General features: G+C 40.9%; 1 protein-coding gene across 19 annotated transcripts in view; it reads right to left on the reverse strand.

Moving 5' to 3' along the window:
- Positions 1-2,215: 2,215 nt before the first annotated feature.
- fnbp1b (formin binding protein 1b) overlaps positions 2,216-18,005 on the reverse strand; it is a 53,593-nt gene continuing 37,803 nt past the window's right edge. For 3 of the 19 annotated variants that reach the window (XM_084935664.1, XM_084935659.1, XM_084935662.1), the window contains 8 exons: positions 17,741-17,929; positions 13,038-13,052; positions 12,695-12,730; positions 10,210-10,319; positions 9,991-10,123; positions 9,451-9,573; positions 9,169-9,337; positions 2,216-7,739 (listed from right to left, as the gene is read on the reverse strand). In XM_084935664.1, coding sequence (XP_084791790.1) covers positions 7,561-7,739; positions 9,169-9,337; positions 9,451-9,573; positions 9,991-10,123; positions 10,210-10,319; positions 12,695-12,730; positions 13,038-13,052; positions 17,741-17,929 — 954 coding nt within the window. In that variant the 3' untranslated portion in view covers positions 2,216-7,560. The remainder of the gene's footprint in view (positions 7,740-9,168; positions 9,338-9,450; positions 9,574-9,990; positions 10,124-10,209; positions 10,320-12,694; positions 12,731-13,037; positions 13,053-17,740; positions 17,930-18,005) is intronic. The other 16 variants (XM_084935678.1, XM_084935660.1, XM_084935668.1 and 13 more) reach the window with 13 other exon arrangements.

Below are 18,005 nucleotides of genomic sequence, written 5' to 3' on the forward strand. Positions count from 1 at the left end.
GAAGATTAGTCTGAGGCAGCTTTAATCATCAATCCTTAAAGCTAGAAGCAGTGGCCCTATTTTAATGGTGTGATCATCTCCACAGAAAGCAAATGAAGTAAACCTGCCAACCAGGCGAATGAAAGAAATGAACATGTAACGCTTTGCTGCCATCTACTTATTTTCACCTTTAATGTAATAATTCAAAAGCTAGCTGGTTACAGTTATGTCTTGTAATTCAATTTTCGTCTGTTCTCTTGTCATCTGTTTCACATGTACTGTGTGATGTTGCACTTTGAGGATGACACACATGGCTGCAACATGCCTTCCTTCCTGCACGTGACTACAGATGAAAATGTTGCTATTGCAGGGCACCTCCTGCATGTGATATAAACTCGCTCCTGAATAAACCAATTTAAAAAAAGCAAAGTGGAAGAAGCTCTGAATCGTGTTGGCGACACAAACTTCCTTGTCCTGTAGGATCCACTGAAGCAATTAATTTTCTTTAGCCCTTTCAGGCTACTGGGGAGTTCTAGGGAGCAAAAGCCAATGAGGCTTTTTGAAAGTGTGGTGAAGTGTGGTGGAGGAAGTGAGTGCTGCATCTGCTACACAGCATGCACCTGCATACTGTGGGGCAGCTGGGATTTATCAGGCTGCAGCTTAGTGGTCCAGAATCAATATATGTGACTACTGCCAGTGTCTGACCGCCAGATGCAATCCAATAACAGTACAGTTAGTAAGAACACCTTTTTTAAAAAGTACACTGGACATAAAATGCTACGAGACAGAGAGAGAGAGTTAAGTAAACACAACATGATCCAAACTGAGGTCTGTCCAGTGAGCACTAAACATAATTCAAGAACCATCTGCGTTTTATTTTTCAGCTCCATCCCTGAAAAATACTTCCTTTTTTTTTCCAGCACTGTTGCTGAAAAATAAGGCAATAAAAAGTGTAACACTCCCAACCATTCAAGTGACATTACAATAGCTGAGAATGGAGCACGACTACCCTCTGCTGGACGAGATGGGGGACTGCATCTGGAGCTAAAAAGGAAAGTTTTTGATATACAAAGCTTTGTGTAACCACAGTGCAGTGTGGCATGGGGGCGGGGGGCTTAACAATGCAAGTGTGCTCAGGCTATGTTGCAGTTGTACATATTAGCACACAGATTCCAAACCGGGCTACACGTTGCCCAGTGGACCACTGCACAGTGGGGTCGGATATAGGGCCAAATGCTGAATGTTAAAGCCATGTATGAGGTGTAAAAACTGCTGCTACCAGTATAGGTAAGCAAATCTGTGTTAGCATTAAAATTGCTTGCGAAGCTAAACAAATAAGCAGCAAAAATTGTTGAAATTATGAATAAAAATATGGAATATTTTACTAAAGACGTGAATGACATGGCTATAGCCGTCTTGAAATATTAGCTTTATGTGAAGTGTGGATTACCATCAGTAATCACGGTAAACAGCTGTCGTCAATAAACATAAAGAACTGTTTGAGCGCAACTAAAGTCACAAATTAATGGCAGCTTGCTAACCAGCAATGTCTAACTGTAGTAAATGATAAACTGAAAGCAGTCCAGAGACCAGACTGAAAAATGAGTTCAGCGTTTGTTGAACACATGTGAACATGAGAGGAGGGGTGGATGAAAGGGTTTAAAGCTGACAGACCTCTGGGGGGCATGAGTAGCTTTGGGTACACCACTGCTGTAAAAGAGACTTGTAAAAGGTAGTGCGTTGCCTTTTCTGATAGTAGATGACTAAATCCAAATGTTGTGCCTTTAATCACAGGAATGGTTGATGTATTCATTAAAATGACTAATGACTAATAATATAATAAATTATCCACATTTGTATGGTGAAAAGCAGAGTAAGAAAAAGTCAGTTAACTGGTTTCACATTTGGATTGTTGTTCCAACAAAAGAAGAAATATGAGCAAGTCCTTCTGCGCCCTCACAACTCGTAATGCTTTTGTCATTTTTTATACTTGCATAATTTTAATGGGCTAAATTATTAAAACACGAGTATAAAAATGACAAGAAGAATCTTTAGTTATAAAACAAAGTGTGTTACAAGTGGTCTGTGTTAAGAGTAATTAAATCATAAAGCCCTGCCATCACACTTTATCTGTCTCCATTCACATTGTGTTTTATGGTTTAAGTTGCTGATGCAGTTAGTGGTGATTGATGTGACTTTTGTGGCTCATCGAGAGAAGAAAAACAAGCAGACAATACACCGTTTACTCTCCAGGCATATTTAATTGGCACAGTAAACACAATACAAAGTATTCAGTGCTCCAAAACACAAGCATGGCCTACCGAATGGAACACAAACGAAAAAGTGCAAAAACACACCATCTGGTAGACCTTACAAAGGAAAAGAAGTCTTACTTTGCAAAGCAGATAAAGTAATGGTAAGACTCTCCATAGTTAAAATAGATGTTTTCCTTTTTAAACTTTATTTATATACTCATATATATTTTCTCTAATTCCATCACGCCATTTCCACTGTACACGCGGGTTATTCTGGGGCATCGACAGAAAAGGTTTGTGGTGGTCTCGTGTCAGAGCACTGGCAGGCAAAAGCCTGCCCTAAAGCTACTGCTGCCTCATCGGATTTAATCATATCATTTGCCAGACATTGTTTGATCACCGTGATGTGTGAAGCGATGAGAGGGGCGAAAGCAAACATGGTATTTGATTCAGCAGGGATTTGATCATTCCTTACATCAGCAGTCCAAATGATCAGTACGTCCATCATTCCTCCACATGGGGAGTGTTCATAAAATTCTGCATTAGACAAATATACGATGGCTTCATCCAAAACATAAAAACAATGTAACGGTTACTCATGTTTGCAGTTAAGGGATTTTAGTCCCATTCAGGTACAATAAGCAACAACATATCATTCCAGCTTTAAAAAAAGAAGAGAGGAAAAAAAAGGAAGAAAAAGAGAGAATCTTCACTCGTCATATATAAAACAAAAATGTTAAAAATCACGTGCATTATGTGCCATTGAGCAGGGGGAATCAGTGGACATCATTTCTCTACCCTGACAGTTTCATGATTAGAAATTTGCCCCCTCGAGATAATCACATCTTCGTCTCCTCACCATACCACAGCGAACGTCAGCATCGTTCCTCCTCTCAGTGAAACCTGGTTAAGGCCCAAAACGGGTGATGATCGGCGTGTTGTCACATTTCAGTCAAAAACTCACAGGAAAACGATCACAGTATATTTTCATATACAGTAGACAGTAGGTGGAGCTTGTTACAAACATCGGGTGTAACTCATATCTTCATAGGTTTCATTTTTGGGTGCTTCTTGGACCAAGTGGAGCCACTTCCACAAGGTGATTAACCTTAAACTAACAACTTGCATTAGACGCTCTGATCAAAACATAGCAAACTAACACTTTTCATACGTACTGTACTTACAAAAAAACAAAACAACCTTGACCTATCTATGCATGAGATCATTCAGGAAAAAGAAAAGAAAAAAACAAAATGACAGTTCGGGTTCCTATCGTCCTTTTTTGTGATTAAACTACACAAATTTGAGATCACTTACTTTCTGTTAAAAACAGGGAAACATGCTTTCTGAACAGATGACTGAAAAAACATGTACGTAATTTAAAAAAAAGAAAAAAAAAAGACCCACAGGCACCAAACCCAAACAATAGCATTCAGGTTAATTCAAACAGTATGACTAGGCAATGAGGGTTAACTGAACTTAAAGGCTGGAAGGAAGGGGCGTAAGCAGGCTTAACACCCCCACCGCCTCCTCCAACCCGCCAGCACAGGGGCGAGGAGGAAGACAGGGCAAGCATGCAGCACACCACAATGCTGAGGGACCCCCGCCCCCCGAGCTGTTGCAAAAGAAAAAAAAAACAAAAAAAGGCTTAAAGCAGCCAAGGGAGCTAGCCTGAGCCGCCATAGCCTGAGGGAGGGGGGAAGGGCTGTGGAGGTGAGGAAGGGGGTGGGGTGTGGTCAGAGAGAGGAACAGGCACCAGTGACAGAACAAGAAATGGCTGGATGGTATGGATGGTGGATGACACCATCATCTAGAGTTCTGCCCCTTCAGCTGGTCCTGGATATGTGGAAGTGATCTTGGTGAGGAGGAAAGTGGAAACTGTGACACAAAAGACCAACGACCACTGAGATCAAACGAACGTACATGAGAAGCACAGGACACAAAGACGGATGATTAGCACCTTCAGTTCTTCTGATTCCAGTTAAGTGAAACCTGCAAATATAGAGCTGATTTAAGTGGAAGGCGTGAATATGAGCATCTTGTTGCGTCAGATGAACCTGGGATGATTCTGTCTTGAGTCAGTGAGCGAGCGAGCGTTTCGTCCACCTGGTTCTTCTGTCCGTCTGCTCCTGTCGGTCTCCGTCCTGTCTCTGACCACACCCTCCTCCATGTATGTGTGTGTGTTTGTGTGTCACAGGGCAAAGGGAAGGAAAAAAGAGAAGTGGCAGAGCCAGGGAAGCCAGCAGCCTCAGTCATGACCGCACATGGTGCGAGCAGTTAGTTACATTAAAAAGCAAAGCGTTGCTGCAAACAACATAAAGCCGTTTGTGTACTGCGGCTGTGACTGCTGAATGGGGGTTAAAAATGGAGAAGTTATGAGCACTAAATTTTCGATGCGTTCTATCTAAACTTTTTCTTTTTGTTTGTTTGTTTGTTTGGAAAATTCAGATGCGTTCTAATCGGCCGTCTCTCTCTTTCTTTTAGACTCAGGTCATCTTTCTCTCTGACTCTGTGAGCATGTGAGGAACGTGGTGGTTTCTCCGAGGCTGCTTGCCCTGCCATTCCTCAGCCAGCCTCACACTTTTAGGAATCTGTAATTCAAAAAGGAAAATACAAACAACAAAAAATAACAAAAAGAAGAGTTAGCTTTAAAAAGAAGTGAAGACCAACCCATATATTCAGATATGGAGAGGAGGTCATTGCATTAAATATGAGACTACATTAAACTGGTACTACTACTGTATCTCCAAGAAAGTCGTGTGTTGTACGACCTGAATTAACACAAACATGCATCTGTTTAACTAAAACCACTGGGCTTGAATGCATGTTAGAATGAAATGGCTGTACTATCACAACACGCTGTAATCCTGTTACGATAAAACTCCCACAAACGCCACAGCACACACCAAATTTCACAATTTCTGTGTGTTAAACCTGATGTAAAGTTACACCTCGCAGACACGGCCATGCTATGGCTGTAACAAATCTTCAAAACTGATACAAGGGACCCTTCAACTCCCAAAATCATACTATATCTGGCCTGTAGTACTATTTTTAGATCTGTGGTGTCAAACATAAGACCAAGGGTCCAGAATCGGCCTGGCAAAGACTCCTAACCAGGCCCACTGGACAGCTTTGGAAATTTTTTTATAAGTTTTCCAGCTTAATCTTTAATGATAAAAAACAGCCTATAACTATTCACACTACACTAAAGTAATTAGGTTATAGAAAAAAAAAATGAAACGACAGAAACGTTTTTGGTTTTTTTTTTTTACAATGTGTATACAGTAAGAAAAAAAAAAGGTATTTTCTGTGAATTAACAAAAGAAAAATGCTATTAATTACAGGGCAGCCAATGTGCTACACCTAAAACTTTTTCTGTAATTTGGGCTTAAATGGTAAGAAACAAAGAGTCATTCTAACAGATTTCTGTCATTTACTACAGCAGCTTTTCTTTATTATGTACAAAAAACTGAGATGTCCCGTTGAAATTGCACCTTATTTTAAAAAATTATATTAAGATATCTCAAAGTTTAAATGTGTAATTTGACTTTTTTTACACTTACAGAAAGGGGAGTAGAATGGGTATGCAGCTATATGTGGTCCACAGTGTGAAATGCTTTTGTCATCCCTGATCTAGACTGTTTTGGTGCGAGCAGATTTATGTAAAACCTGTTTACCTAAACTGTCTCACTGGGCATTCATAGCAGAGTGACAGCATGTACGATCGTGGCTCAGGAGTTAGTAGTTCGTCTTGTAATCGGAAGGTTGCCGTTTGAGCCCCGGCTCGGATAGTCTCAGTCGTTGTGTTCTTAGGCAAGACACTTCACCCTACTGGTGGTGGTCAGAGGGCACGGTGGCGCCAGTGACTGGCAGCCTTGCCTCTGTCAGTGTGGCTGTAGCTGTGGCTACAACGTAGCTTGCCATCACCAGTGTGTGAATGGGTGGATGACTGAATGTAGTGTAAAGCATTTTGGGGTCCTTAGGGACTAAGTAAAGCGCTATACAAATACAGGCCATTTACCATTTACATCAATGGTGCCCCCCTCTGCTAATGTTAGCTAGCTGCATGGTTTTTACAGTTAGTGGATGTAGTTGCACAGTAAGAAAATAGCACTAGAGGCCAGAGGAAAAATGTGTGAATTCTATTTTGAGGTGAGTTGTGTCTTTAAAAGAATGAGAGTTAAACAAAGGCTCTGGTATGATTTTTGAGAGAGCCCTGATCTTGGAAAAGAGTAACAGAGCAGTGAAACGACCCAGAGGCTACACACGCCATGCTTTTAGAGTAAACACTTCAGAGACCAATGCAAACAAACCACAAAGCTTTAGAGTCATGACCAGCTCCATATCCCAGCTCAGCCTCACCATACATAGTTTACTTCAGCTAATTCTCAGTCCTTTATTCTTTTACCACTGGCCTGCAAAAAAGGACCAGAACAGCCCAACACTGTCATTATCAAAAGGTGAATTTAGAAAAAGGAAACATTATAAGGCGGCTATTAATGTTATTAAACTGGACAATATTTTAAAAAATGACCCCTTACAGGGGAAAATAACTTGTTCTTGTTGTAACAACACTGTAATTTATCTAGAGCATGCAACACTTGAGAGGCAGCAGCATGATTTTTAATCTATTTAACCTACAAAAATATCTCTTGATATGTCTTCATACTGTACAGATGATTTAAATTACATTTGCTTGATTGCACATTGAGCATTCTTTCTTTTTAGGTACGTCAAGTGACCAAAACACAATAACTTCTAAAAATGTAACTTTGAGTTGATGGTCACTGCCTCTTCACATGGTGCTTACATTCACTCAGCTGATTTATCACCACACAGATTCAGCTTTGGCCACAGTTCTGGCTCAAAGTCTTAATTAACAGTGTTTTTATTTGAGTAGAATATTGTTGTTCAACATTTTAAAACCTAAAAGAAAATCAAATACTGAATGTCTCAAATGTACAGGTGATCACTGTTAGGTGCTGATTTGCGCCATCATGAGCTTTGAGTGTGCCATGTTTTATTTTCAATGACCACTAGGCGGCACTGCCGTGAATAAGAGATGAGATAACAACAGGCTTCACCTCAAACACTTCTTAGACATGATATCTGATTGGCACAGCTCACGCTACCAGAAACAACTTTTCCAACTGTTATGAGGCACAATGGACAAATCCGATTGCTCCTTCTTTGTGGAGCGGCGTGAAGTGTCTGTGTGTGTGTGTCTGAACTAGCATCTATAATCTCTGTAACTTGCCCCACTCGTTCAGCACGTGAATGGAATACAGAGTAACAAAAACTGTCATAGCAAGAACTTGCTGAGTTAAATGTATGTCATAGCACCTTTGGCATTCGTTTCCAAAAACACTTCAACGTAGGATGTGGGCACGTATCCCTCCTCATCCTCGTTCCTCCGCACGCGTGTCCAGCCATCTCCTTTGTCTTCTTCTATGACGTACAACAGCTCACCCTCAGCCACGGAGATGGTGCCCTCATTGTGACCTGCAGGAGAGAACAGCCGCAAACCAACAGAAGATAAGAACGCTGGCTTTGTATAATAACAGGAACCATGTTGATTAGTAGCGCACTTTGAAAATCAGAGATGCAAGAAAAGAGGAAGCAAAACCAGATGCTGTACAGCAGGGATATAGTCAGAGACTATATCCCTGCTGTACAGCAGGGATATAGTCAGAGACTACTTGTAGAAACTGCACAGGCACTTTAACATGTCCTGAGTCAACATATATGAATAAGCACAGGTAGTTTTAACAATTAGTAGTGCTTCATGTGATCCACCCATTTTAACAGAAATTCTAAATTTAATCGATTTCTGAAAAGTAAACATTTATGGATACATTAGTTAGGAAAGTGTTACTCAGTGTAAGCCCCTCTTATTCAGTTTTGGAGCTGGGGGGCTGGGGTTGGGGAACCAAGATGTTTGAGACCCTACAAAAAACCATAACACGATAATTAAGGGAATACAACTCCAAGATGAACGTTATTGTGTGACAGTTTATTTGTTTTTTGTGATGTCGTTATGTGGTTAAACTTTGCTGCTTTGTTAAATGTTGTGCTTTGCTCAAGTAGATCTCAATAGACCAGATTCCAGTAAGTTTAAGCTTTTACGCTGCACTTGCGTAACACAATTACGTGGAAACCTTATCTGTAATCAAATTGCTTTTTTGAGAGTACACTCCTTTTTTACTTTTGAACAAATGTTTGAGTATGAAGGTTTTATGCCAAAACACAAGGTATACAGGGCGGTGAGCTCTCTGGAAATATGTGTAACTGTAATTCATTTACGTGACTGTAATCCGCAACAGTAGGGACTGGGGTTATTCCTGGGACTTTTCTCTCATTTCTTGTTGCCAGTAGGGTGGGTAGCATTTGGTTATGTAGCCTTGCTGAAAGAAAAACCCTCCAGAATGACTGAATGACTGCAGTATTACAGAATTACTTTATTACTGCTATTCTAATATTCATGATTATGACTCATCAAAGGTCTTACACAACTGAAAAACTAGTTTAACCTATACAATGAACCACAATTTCACCGTTAACCCAGCAATCGCTACAGCTAAAGTAAGCATATGCCAATAGAATACACCAGATAGATCTTTACTGCCTCTTTATATGCACTGAGCTTTATGTTTAGCAGCTTTGAATAATTTTCCAAATTTGATTTTGAAAAAGTGCACCTGAGAAATGAGTGTATTTTTATTCATACTCCTCCACACATTTGAACACAAAGATCACATCCCTACTCCTCCTCCTCATTCAGAGGAAACAAACTCCTCCACCCGTTTTCCATCAGACTCAGGTTCAGCTTATTTCCAGAAATAACGGGACCTCAGCAGCAGCCACCAGCCAACGAGCAGGCTTCATACTTACATTGACCGTTTTTATTTTAAACCAATGTGGCTGCAGTTACCTTCGAAGGGATACAAGGCTTTGCAGGTGCCGATGGTAGGCAGGACCTCCTCATCATCAAACTCGTCATCGAACTCCGTCGTGGTGGTTGGGGTGGGGATGGGTTGGGCTTTGACCTGAACCTCTGAATTCTGCTCCTCTGTGTAGCTGCCATCCGGGCTGCTCAGGGGCCAACACACACACAGTAAATATACTGTGAAAACACACATCGATTTCTTCCCAAAAAGTCATGTGTGTTACAAACTCTGGGCTCTGTGGCTGCTTTTTGCCAAAGTATACCATACCTCTCTCTGTCCTGTGCACAGTTGTTGCTCACTGTTGTGCTATTCTGGGTCTCATAGAGTCCGCTTTTCCGGTGTGAATCACTCTTAGACGGCATCCTCTCCTCCACCTCTGCTAACCAGCCCTGAAACACACGCAATCATTATTTGGCTCTAGCTTTTTATTTTTATTACATGACAACTTGGACGAATGACAACTTGAGGAATTCTTTTTATCTGTGATAACTTTACATTCGGCAAGGACCTAGCACAGAACGAACACCTCATCCTTGCATTCCCCCATTTATTTACACGGTTAAACCAGGCCATTGTTCTGGGACTTCTCTCTCTGCACAGAGAACATGGAACATGCAGCCAATCCCTGCAGCTGCCTTGCATCTTCTCCTAATATGGATAAGCGACAGTCTTCTTTGGAATTACCCCAGCTGGAGATGTGTGTCTGAGCTCCTCATTATTTACTGTTTCAGATAAACCAAACAACACAGCCTTGCCAACATTAACACTCAAAAAGGAATAGGGGCTCAGACAGACACTGAACTTACCTCAAATTTCTGTACTTCAGACTGGAGCTTCTCAATGTTTTGACCTATTTCTGTTAGCCGGGGGTCCACACTGGCCGGGTCTCCCATCTGAGGGTTCTTTATATACACGTCTTTCATCTTAGTCAAAGCATCTCTGGAAGAGCAAGTATTTGTAAGTCTTTGACGCTTCAGAACAGAATGGAAAGATTTATAACGCTAGATTAAAACCCCTCTGAATACCTCTGGTCCATTTCTTTTTGTATGTCTTTACTCAGCTCATCGATCTTGCCCTGCAGCTTCTTCCTCCTCTGCTCTGGCGGCAGGTGACTGAAGTCCTCCGGTACAGAACCCTGAAAAAAAAAAATCACACCATGGAAACTTTTTTAAAAACTCAAAGAAAATAACCAACTTCAATAATCCTTTTTGTGCCTTAGCAGGAATCAGTTTTTGATAGGTGCAGTATCTCTCTCTGTTTTTGGGGTTTTTTCAATTTTTTTTTTTTAACCCTGTGAAACAAGACTCAGGGATAAATGGGTATCAGGGTAAATAAATGGAGCTCCTGTTAGGCTTTAACTGAATCACTGAAGGAGATACTGCAGCCGCTCTCTAACACATTCTGTGATATTTAGGATGTTTAGCTCTGTAGACTTGAGGCCTTTCACCTATTCAGTCGCCACACCTAATTTAGAGCTCTGTAAATGCAACGGAAATGTAATAAAGTTTTGGCCACATCCTTTCATTGCATACAGTGTTTCAGGGTCAGCTAGCTAATGGATCTGTTCTCTGACAGGAACGGCTCTTTCTTAAAATGAAGGTTATATGAGCTGCAAGAGGTTGGCTTGACAGGAGTCATGTTTCCTGCTGAGACTGTAATACTGAATAGAATGAGTCATGCTGCTCCGCTGCCTCTCAGTCTTTCTGTAAACATCTGTAAACAAAGCATCAAAACTAATAAATAAATTGATCAGTAAGGATAAGGTAATTAACTAGCTGCTTCTGTAAGTCTTGGAATAACTCAGAAATGCTGGTACTGCAGTACAGCTTACTTGATACATGGTTTCAGTTTCTGGACCCTATATATATACTGCGTTCAAGCTACTGTTGTTGTTTAAAAATAATTGACTATCCATAGGTTTTAATGATAGGATTTTGCAATAAGATGCAATGAGGCCTTTGTTTTATATTGTTACTCCATTTGGGGCAGCATTGTGGTTCAGTGAGTTTATGATTAGCTGGAAAAAAAAGAACGAAAATAGTGACATATCGGCAGAAAATCTTTGAACTGTGTAGACTGAAGAGGTCAAGGCCTGTGATTGGATCTCATTGAGATGGGTCACAGTGGCACCACAGGAAATAAATGCTGGATCTACAGCCTGGAGGTCAGGATTCACATCACATGAGCCAGATAGTTACCACGGCAACCTTACCCCTTCTCCCCGTATCAGCATGCAACACTTAAAGGCATGCAACACAACAAAGATCTGTCAGTCAGCATGCAGGCATGTCATGCTCTCGTATCGGTGAAACATCACAGTACAGAAATGACTCATTAGTGTTTACGTATCCACGTATCCTCAGACTAGTGAGGCACTACGATCTAAATGTAAATTTATTCTACGTGATTAAATTTAATCAATAAACAAACTAAAACTATATGCAGGCATTTAGTAACTTGATGTTGTAGTCAATAAAGTTGATGGACTGTTAGAAAAGGTTCAAACTGATCAGTCTTATTTGACTCAGGCACTGACGTACAAAAACAAACCAAGCATATGCTGTAAAATGTCAACATTTAAAAAAAAAAATTTTAAACTGTTTAAAATTTGCGAAAATGCACTTGTTGACTTTCTTTTCAGAAAAGAAACTCATGTCTGTACAAATATGCTTAACATAAAGACTGGAAGGACAGGGAAACGGCTGTCCAGAGGGGAAGATCTCCTCCTTTCTGCCTTGCCTGAAGGGCGATACTCTGATGTTATGTTACATCAACTACTTCTTCTTTGAAGCTATGCACCATCCCATCAACACTCCCCCCTGTGCAAAGCAACTTACAAAGCAACAGAGAGACACGACTCAGACTCGTGTGGATTTTTGAAAATGAATTTTGCTTAATTATCCACTTAAAGCTTTTTAGTTTTGTTTGCCGGAAACACAAAGAGATTCTCTCTGATCCGCTTTGATACTAAAGGCGAGTCACAGGCAAAGCAGGCAGGCCATTTCTCCAACTGGGATATACCAGTTAGCCCTAAAAACAGATATGAGTTTCTCGTCTTATTGCCAATACCTAATTAGTCCATTTTGTTGTTTTTTTTACATATTTAAACAGGTAAAACAGATAAAGTACTATTAGAGAACTTTTAGGTTTTTCTGCATAAAGCCAGGACAGCTGTTTCCCAGTACTTCCAGTGTGTATCACTATTATCCCTTAACACACCATAAAGTGAATGTTTCAAAATATGAAAAGGATTCCCAAAAGTATTAAACAATTTCACTAATCCTTATGTTTTGAGGAAATCCTCGCTAGTGTTAGATTTACAAACCACACACAAAAATATCAATAAATCAATAAATGGAACCGAAGTGGCATGCAGTGTAAGGACAGGAGCTCGCTTTCTACAGATCGGCAATTAGTATATGTTACAGGGACATACAATCAGCTGAGACAAGAAGGACTACGAGACAGACTAAGAGACAGACGAATAAAACACAGAGTAAATCTGATCACCTCAATGAGATTCCGGACGTGGGAATTGAGTGTGATCTGCATCACAGAGACCACAGACACATTTTGGGAGAGACAAAACGGGAACACAATCACAACATAAAAACAAACAAACAAACATAACACAAAAATGAGACAGCGACGTGAGTCTCAGGTCCATTGTTGTGTTACAGCAAAACGTAATTAATAATTAAATTAGATCCAAAACAAATAAAATGAGAAAAAAAAGAGCACACCAAAAACATATCAGCGTACAGAACGTTATTAAGACTGTGTTACTGGGACAACGTGACATGCGTGCTATGGTCATGCTGCTACGGTCGTGCAGTTATACGGTCATGCTTACCAGCTTGAGAGAAAGCTTCATGGGGGGAGAAGAGAGAAAAATGGCAAAGAGCAGGAGAGAGAAACAGACAACAGATAAAAGTCAACATGAGGAGAATATTACAGCCATTTGTTTTATTTTCCTTTCAACAAAAATAGTTTCTGTGATTTTTATAATAATGTTTTACTCTGCCAGACTTCACCATAAAAGGAAAAGAGGGTAAAGTAGTTAAAACTTCAAGAATCTGATTTATATACTAGCTGTGTAATTACAAAAAAAGCTCTATCAGAAACAATTTTAGCTACTAAAACCCCGCTCTTTTTTTTTATGTGATGAAGTTTAACATTTCTAACATGATGAATTCATGAGAAATGGGGAAAAAAGTTGGCTAACAGGCCAACCTACTGCAAAAGCATGAAGTCACTGAGAAAAATTAAGGGAAGACAGATGCAAATTAAGAAGTAGAGGGAGAGTGACAACGACGACAGAGGACAATGTACCCTTTACTTCTTGATCCCGCTCTGCTGCCAACACAATGACACACAGGGCACAGCAGAGGGCGCCAAAAGCATGTTACCACATTAGCAGGTCCATATGTTGACATGGAGGCAGATACTGTACACAGACAAACTGGAGAGATGCTTTCAGAAACCAAATATTCACACTCATGAAGAACAGCTTAGAAATAGACGGGTCTCTAAATTTTGCAAACTCAAGTGGCTCAGTGAAAGCCAAAAATTAAAACAGCGATAGAATTTGGCGAGGGACTTCGGAGAGGATATGGTTCTGAATACAAAGAACAGAGCAGGTTAACAACAACTGGTTGGTAGAGCCAGAGCAGATGACTTGTAATCCTGTTAAAAGGTCACATGCTGGTGCACCGAGGAGCTCTACTCACTTAGATCCACTAATCAAGTCATCCACCTGTGAATGGCCTTTTATGGTCATTGCTATGTGATTCCCCCCCACACACACACACACCTTCACATGTATAAAAACTGCTTTTGTAGAAGTGCAGGCAAAGACACAGGCCTTTGCTTCTGTCACCGGTGGGTCATATATGGACTTTGTATCCGGAAATGAAAAAGAGAAATTTTTGACTGAAAGTTGATAAAAACTGAAGTGAAAGAATCAAGTAAAGCTGGTCCAAAAGATCCTTTCATATTCTTTCTCACAATCTAAATAAAAGCTATGTTTGATGTTTTTGTGAAATTAAAATGTTTATAGAATAATTACCTAAAAAGTCTAAGCTGGTTTGCTTCTGTACGACACATTATACTCCAATTTTATGCTCCCTTTCTAACAACAGGCCAGAAAAAAATGTGAAAATTAGCCTTTTAAGCTAGCTTTGACTTTTGCATTCATCATTGCATTGAGGACTTGTTTTCCTTTGAACAAAACTGTTTGCACTCATCAGCCTGGCTTTCAGGATTTCTCAGCGCTACCTGACGAGCATCATAACTTCTTTTCTGCTGTCGGTTGCTTTCGGTTTTGTTTACAGTGGGTTTCCTATAAATTAGCAGCTTGAGTCAATAACTGCTGTTCATTTTTACATTTATGTCTCTAACTGTTTGTTTTATTACTAAGTTTATGTGTGATTTATCATGGGACCACTTAAAAGCTGCAGCTTTCCGTAAAGAGCGTTTTAGATTTGTTCTTGAGACAGACACAGATCAACAGTTATATTACAGACAGATAACACTGCTGCACTATGGCACACCAGCACAAAGAAAGCCCCAGAGGGGTAAATTCTGGGTACTGTAAGCTGGACCCAGACCCAAAGTGTAACCAGCACCTCATGTCATACAGCCACATGAGGTTTAATAAGTAAGGAGGGGTAATTCCTCAGTATCATAAATAGCGTCTTTATAACTCTCACATCCTCAGGTGCTTGTGACACTTTGTGAATTGACCCCTTGTAGATGCTCAGTGGGGAAGCCCTGAAACAGCTGCGAGACACAGCAGACCCCAAGCTGGCACATGTGATGAGGGATGAAGTCATCATTTTCTAAAATCATTCTTCCCACTCTGCACATGTCACAACCATGTGATCAATACTGAGCCAAACACAGACACTAGCCTCCTTTGTGAGCATGTTTTGCCTCATTAATGGGGAAAATTTCCTCAGACAATTATTAATGAGGCTACTGCCTGTGTTATACATGGCTTTTACTAATCACACACATCCACAACTATTCAATGTTTATACACGCCAAATACACACCTGCTGTCTCTCTCTCACACACACACACACCCAACACACACACACACATATCTGGTGTGGTGCTCATTGAAGCCCAACACACACACACACACACACACACACACACACACACACACACACACACACACTTACAACATATTGCCTTGCTTCAAAAGCATACGTGGGTCTGCCCAGAGTCCTCTTCATTAGCTCTTTGTGATAAATGAGAGAGCGCGGAGATTGTTGCTGTGTGGTCATCAGAGAGAATAAAGCTTTGTCAATAAGAACTTGGGAAACAACACTGATGTGCTTGAGCTCTTATACTGTATACTGCCTTAATTTGACTCTCAAGACACAGACGCATTTTCTTTTTTCTCAGAAGCAACACACGTGCACGCACACATACAGTGACTGGGGATGAATTAGACATCTCATATGCAGTGCACACAAGCTCTGCTGCAGGGGTAGACATCCTGCCATTGCGCGGAGACACAACACCCCACCCCCACAGACACGACTACACTAATCCTAAATGTGTTCTCCTTGTGGGAGGTGTCACAGCAACACTTGTGTATTTTATTTGTTTTCCTACAGCTGTAATGACAGAATGTGACTGTAAGAGATTTTATTGGTGGATTTTCAAACAGGGATTATGCTGGAGTTACATTTGAGTCTTTTCAAGACAATAACCAAGGGAAAGTAATTATTTAGTATATTATATTACTTTTTAGGTTAAACATTTTCTGAATCAAATTAAATGCTGTGTACCCATATACGCAACACAAAAAGGATGGATGGATTAAGCAATGATAAATGGTTTTTATCATGTAGGGCTTTAGGCAAATTACCTTTTCCCATTATGACATGGTGAGCTCCCTACTCTAGCTCTCCGAAGCCTTCTGCACATGCACTGTCTTCTGTCACAATACCACTTTTTGATTCAGTGAGTAACATCGCTGAGAGGTCACAGGCACGTACAAAACCACATCTTAACATTACCACATACATTAGTCCAATATATTTAGACTTCCTACAGACTTATGATGATGACCCTAGTTTGAAAAGACAGTAGAAGAAAAAGGAAGAGAAAATAAGCCTTTTACCTCCAAATGGTGATAAAGTGCTTGTTACCATGGTTACCTACATTTTTGATGTTTTATTAGATTTATTCCAAAAAGAAAGCAATATTTTAACACGGTAATCTACATCAACCAGCATCTAAACACAGAAAATAAACTTCCACTAGATGTAAAAACACCTACAGATCAATTCAATGCACCCTCGTGAGGAATGGAAAGCAGTACTGATGAATTTAAAGATCTCCACAAGGCTTTCTGGTCTGATAAAGCTTTTAACCTTTAAACCTTTATTCAGCCTTTCTTATACCATGAAATGTTAGAATAAGGTCAAACTTCACTGTTTAATCTGTGCATAGTTGAAAACAATGCATCTGATTTAACTCTTTTTATCAGTCTTCTCATGAGCTGTTGCAACACATCCGCTTTTAGAAACGTGCACTTCCTGATAGACCTGCTCGAAAAAAATACGCACTTCCCTCTGCACTGCCTCATTTTAATCATTTCCTCTTCGATACTCACACACTGCACTACTGCAACACATTGTTCTTTTGCCTTTTCAGACGTCATGTTAGCACCAATTCAAACCAATGTTTTTACTCTGAACTGCTCCCATTTCAAATTATGAGCATAAACAAAAAAACGATATTTGTGGAGTCCGGAAGGAACATTGGGAGTTACAGCCCATTCCTGAGGTCACGGACAACTGGAGAGTGAAGTAAGAAAGGACAGGAAAGCATGCTGTGACCTTCCCCAGCAACTGTCGCCTGTATCTCTACAAAACACGCACTGGACTTTAGAGCAGAAATTGTGATGACACACACAAGGGCACTGGAGAGGTGCTGATAAAACCATCCCTCAGGAAGTTGTCTAAACTTACTCTCCCACCATACCAATCGCTTGATTCATACTTGAAGGTTTAACCTTCTTCTTGGTTCCTAGCACGTGCAAAACCCAAAACAATCTGCCTCCAGCATAGACTGCAGAGAAGAGCACAGGGAGCAAGTGCAGTCTTCATGCTACTGCCAACACTGCTTAGGCTCCTTAGTTTCTGTCAGAAGGGGAAGGTGGTAGAGAGGGACTGTCATTGTGAGCACAGTTAATCTGAAGAATGAAGGGACAAGATGAAGAGACTGTTGGTGAGTAGGACACATACCATGGAGTCAATAGGTAATGGTAATGCTCTACAGAAGCATGCTAGAGAAGCACAAAAGCTGAGCACTGTATGAGTGAAGGTGGGACACTTGTTGGAGGTCGCGTTGCTTACACTTGATCGGTTACTGGCAACAGAAGTAATAATGATGCTGTAGCCATCATGACCATCCAAGAAAGCTCAGCACGTCTTTGGATTATTCACTCATACAGTGTAGCAGCCACACAGCTCAGGTACAGGTACGGACACACAAACACAGGCACAAAGCTGGCTTGGACACACACACACTTACCCCTCGCCTCAGGCTCCGGAGGCAGTGCATTTTGGGTTTGGAGGCCATGAAGTCGTTGAGGCGGTGGGAGAGGGGCTCCTTGTGCTGCTTGGGAGACTGGGGGTCGTTGGGAACAGCAGAGGGTGAGGGTGGGGATGAGGCTGGGGGGGCAGGTGGGGGCTGGTGGGGGGACGTTAACAGGGACATAAGCTACCAATAAGAGAGGGAGCCGTGACGGAGAGGAAGAGGAAAAACGTGGAAGAAGAAGAAGAAGAAGGGGTCGAGA

The sequence above is a fragment of the Perissodus microlepis genome, chromosome 7 (assembly GCF_051167445.1).
Source record: "Perissodus microlepis isolate ML-2025 ecotype Zambia chromosome 7, ASM5116744v1, whole genome shotgun sequence".
In the NCBI taxonomy this organism is placed as follows: Eukaryota; Metazoa; Chordata; class Actinopteri; order Cichliformes; family Cichlidae; genus Perissodus; species Perissodus microlepis.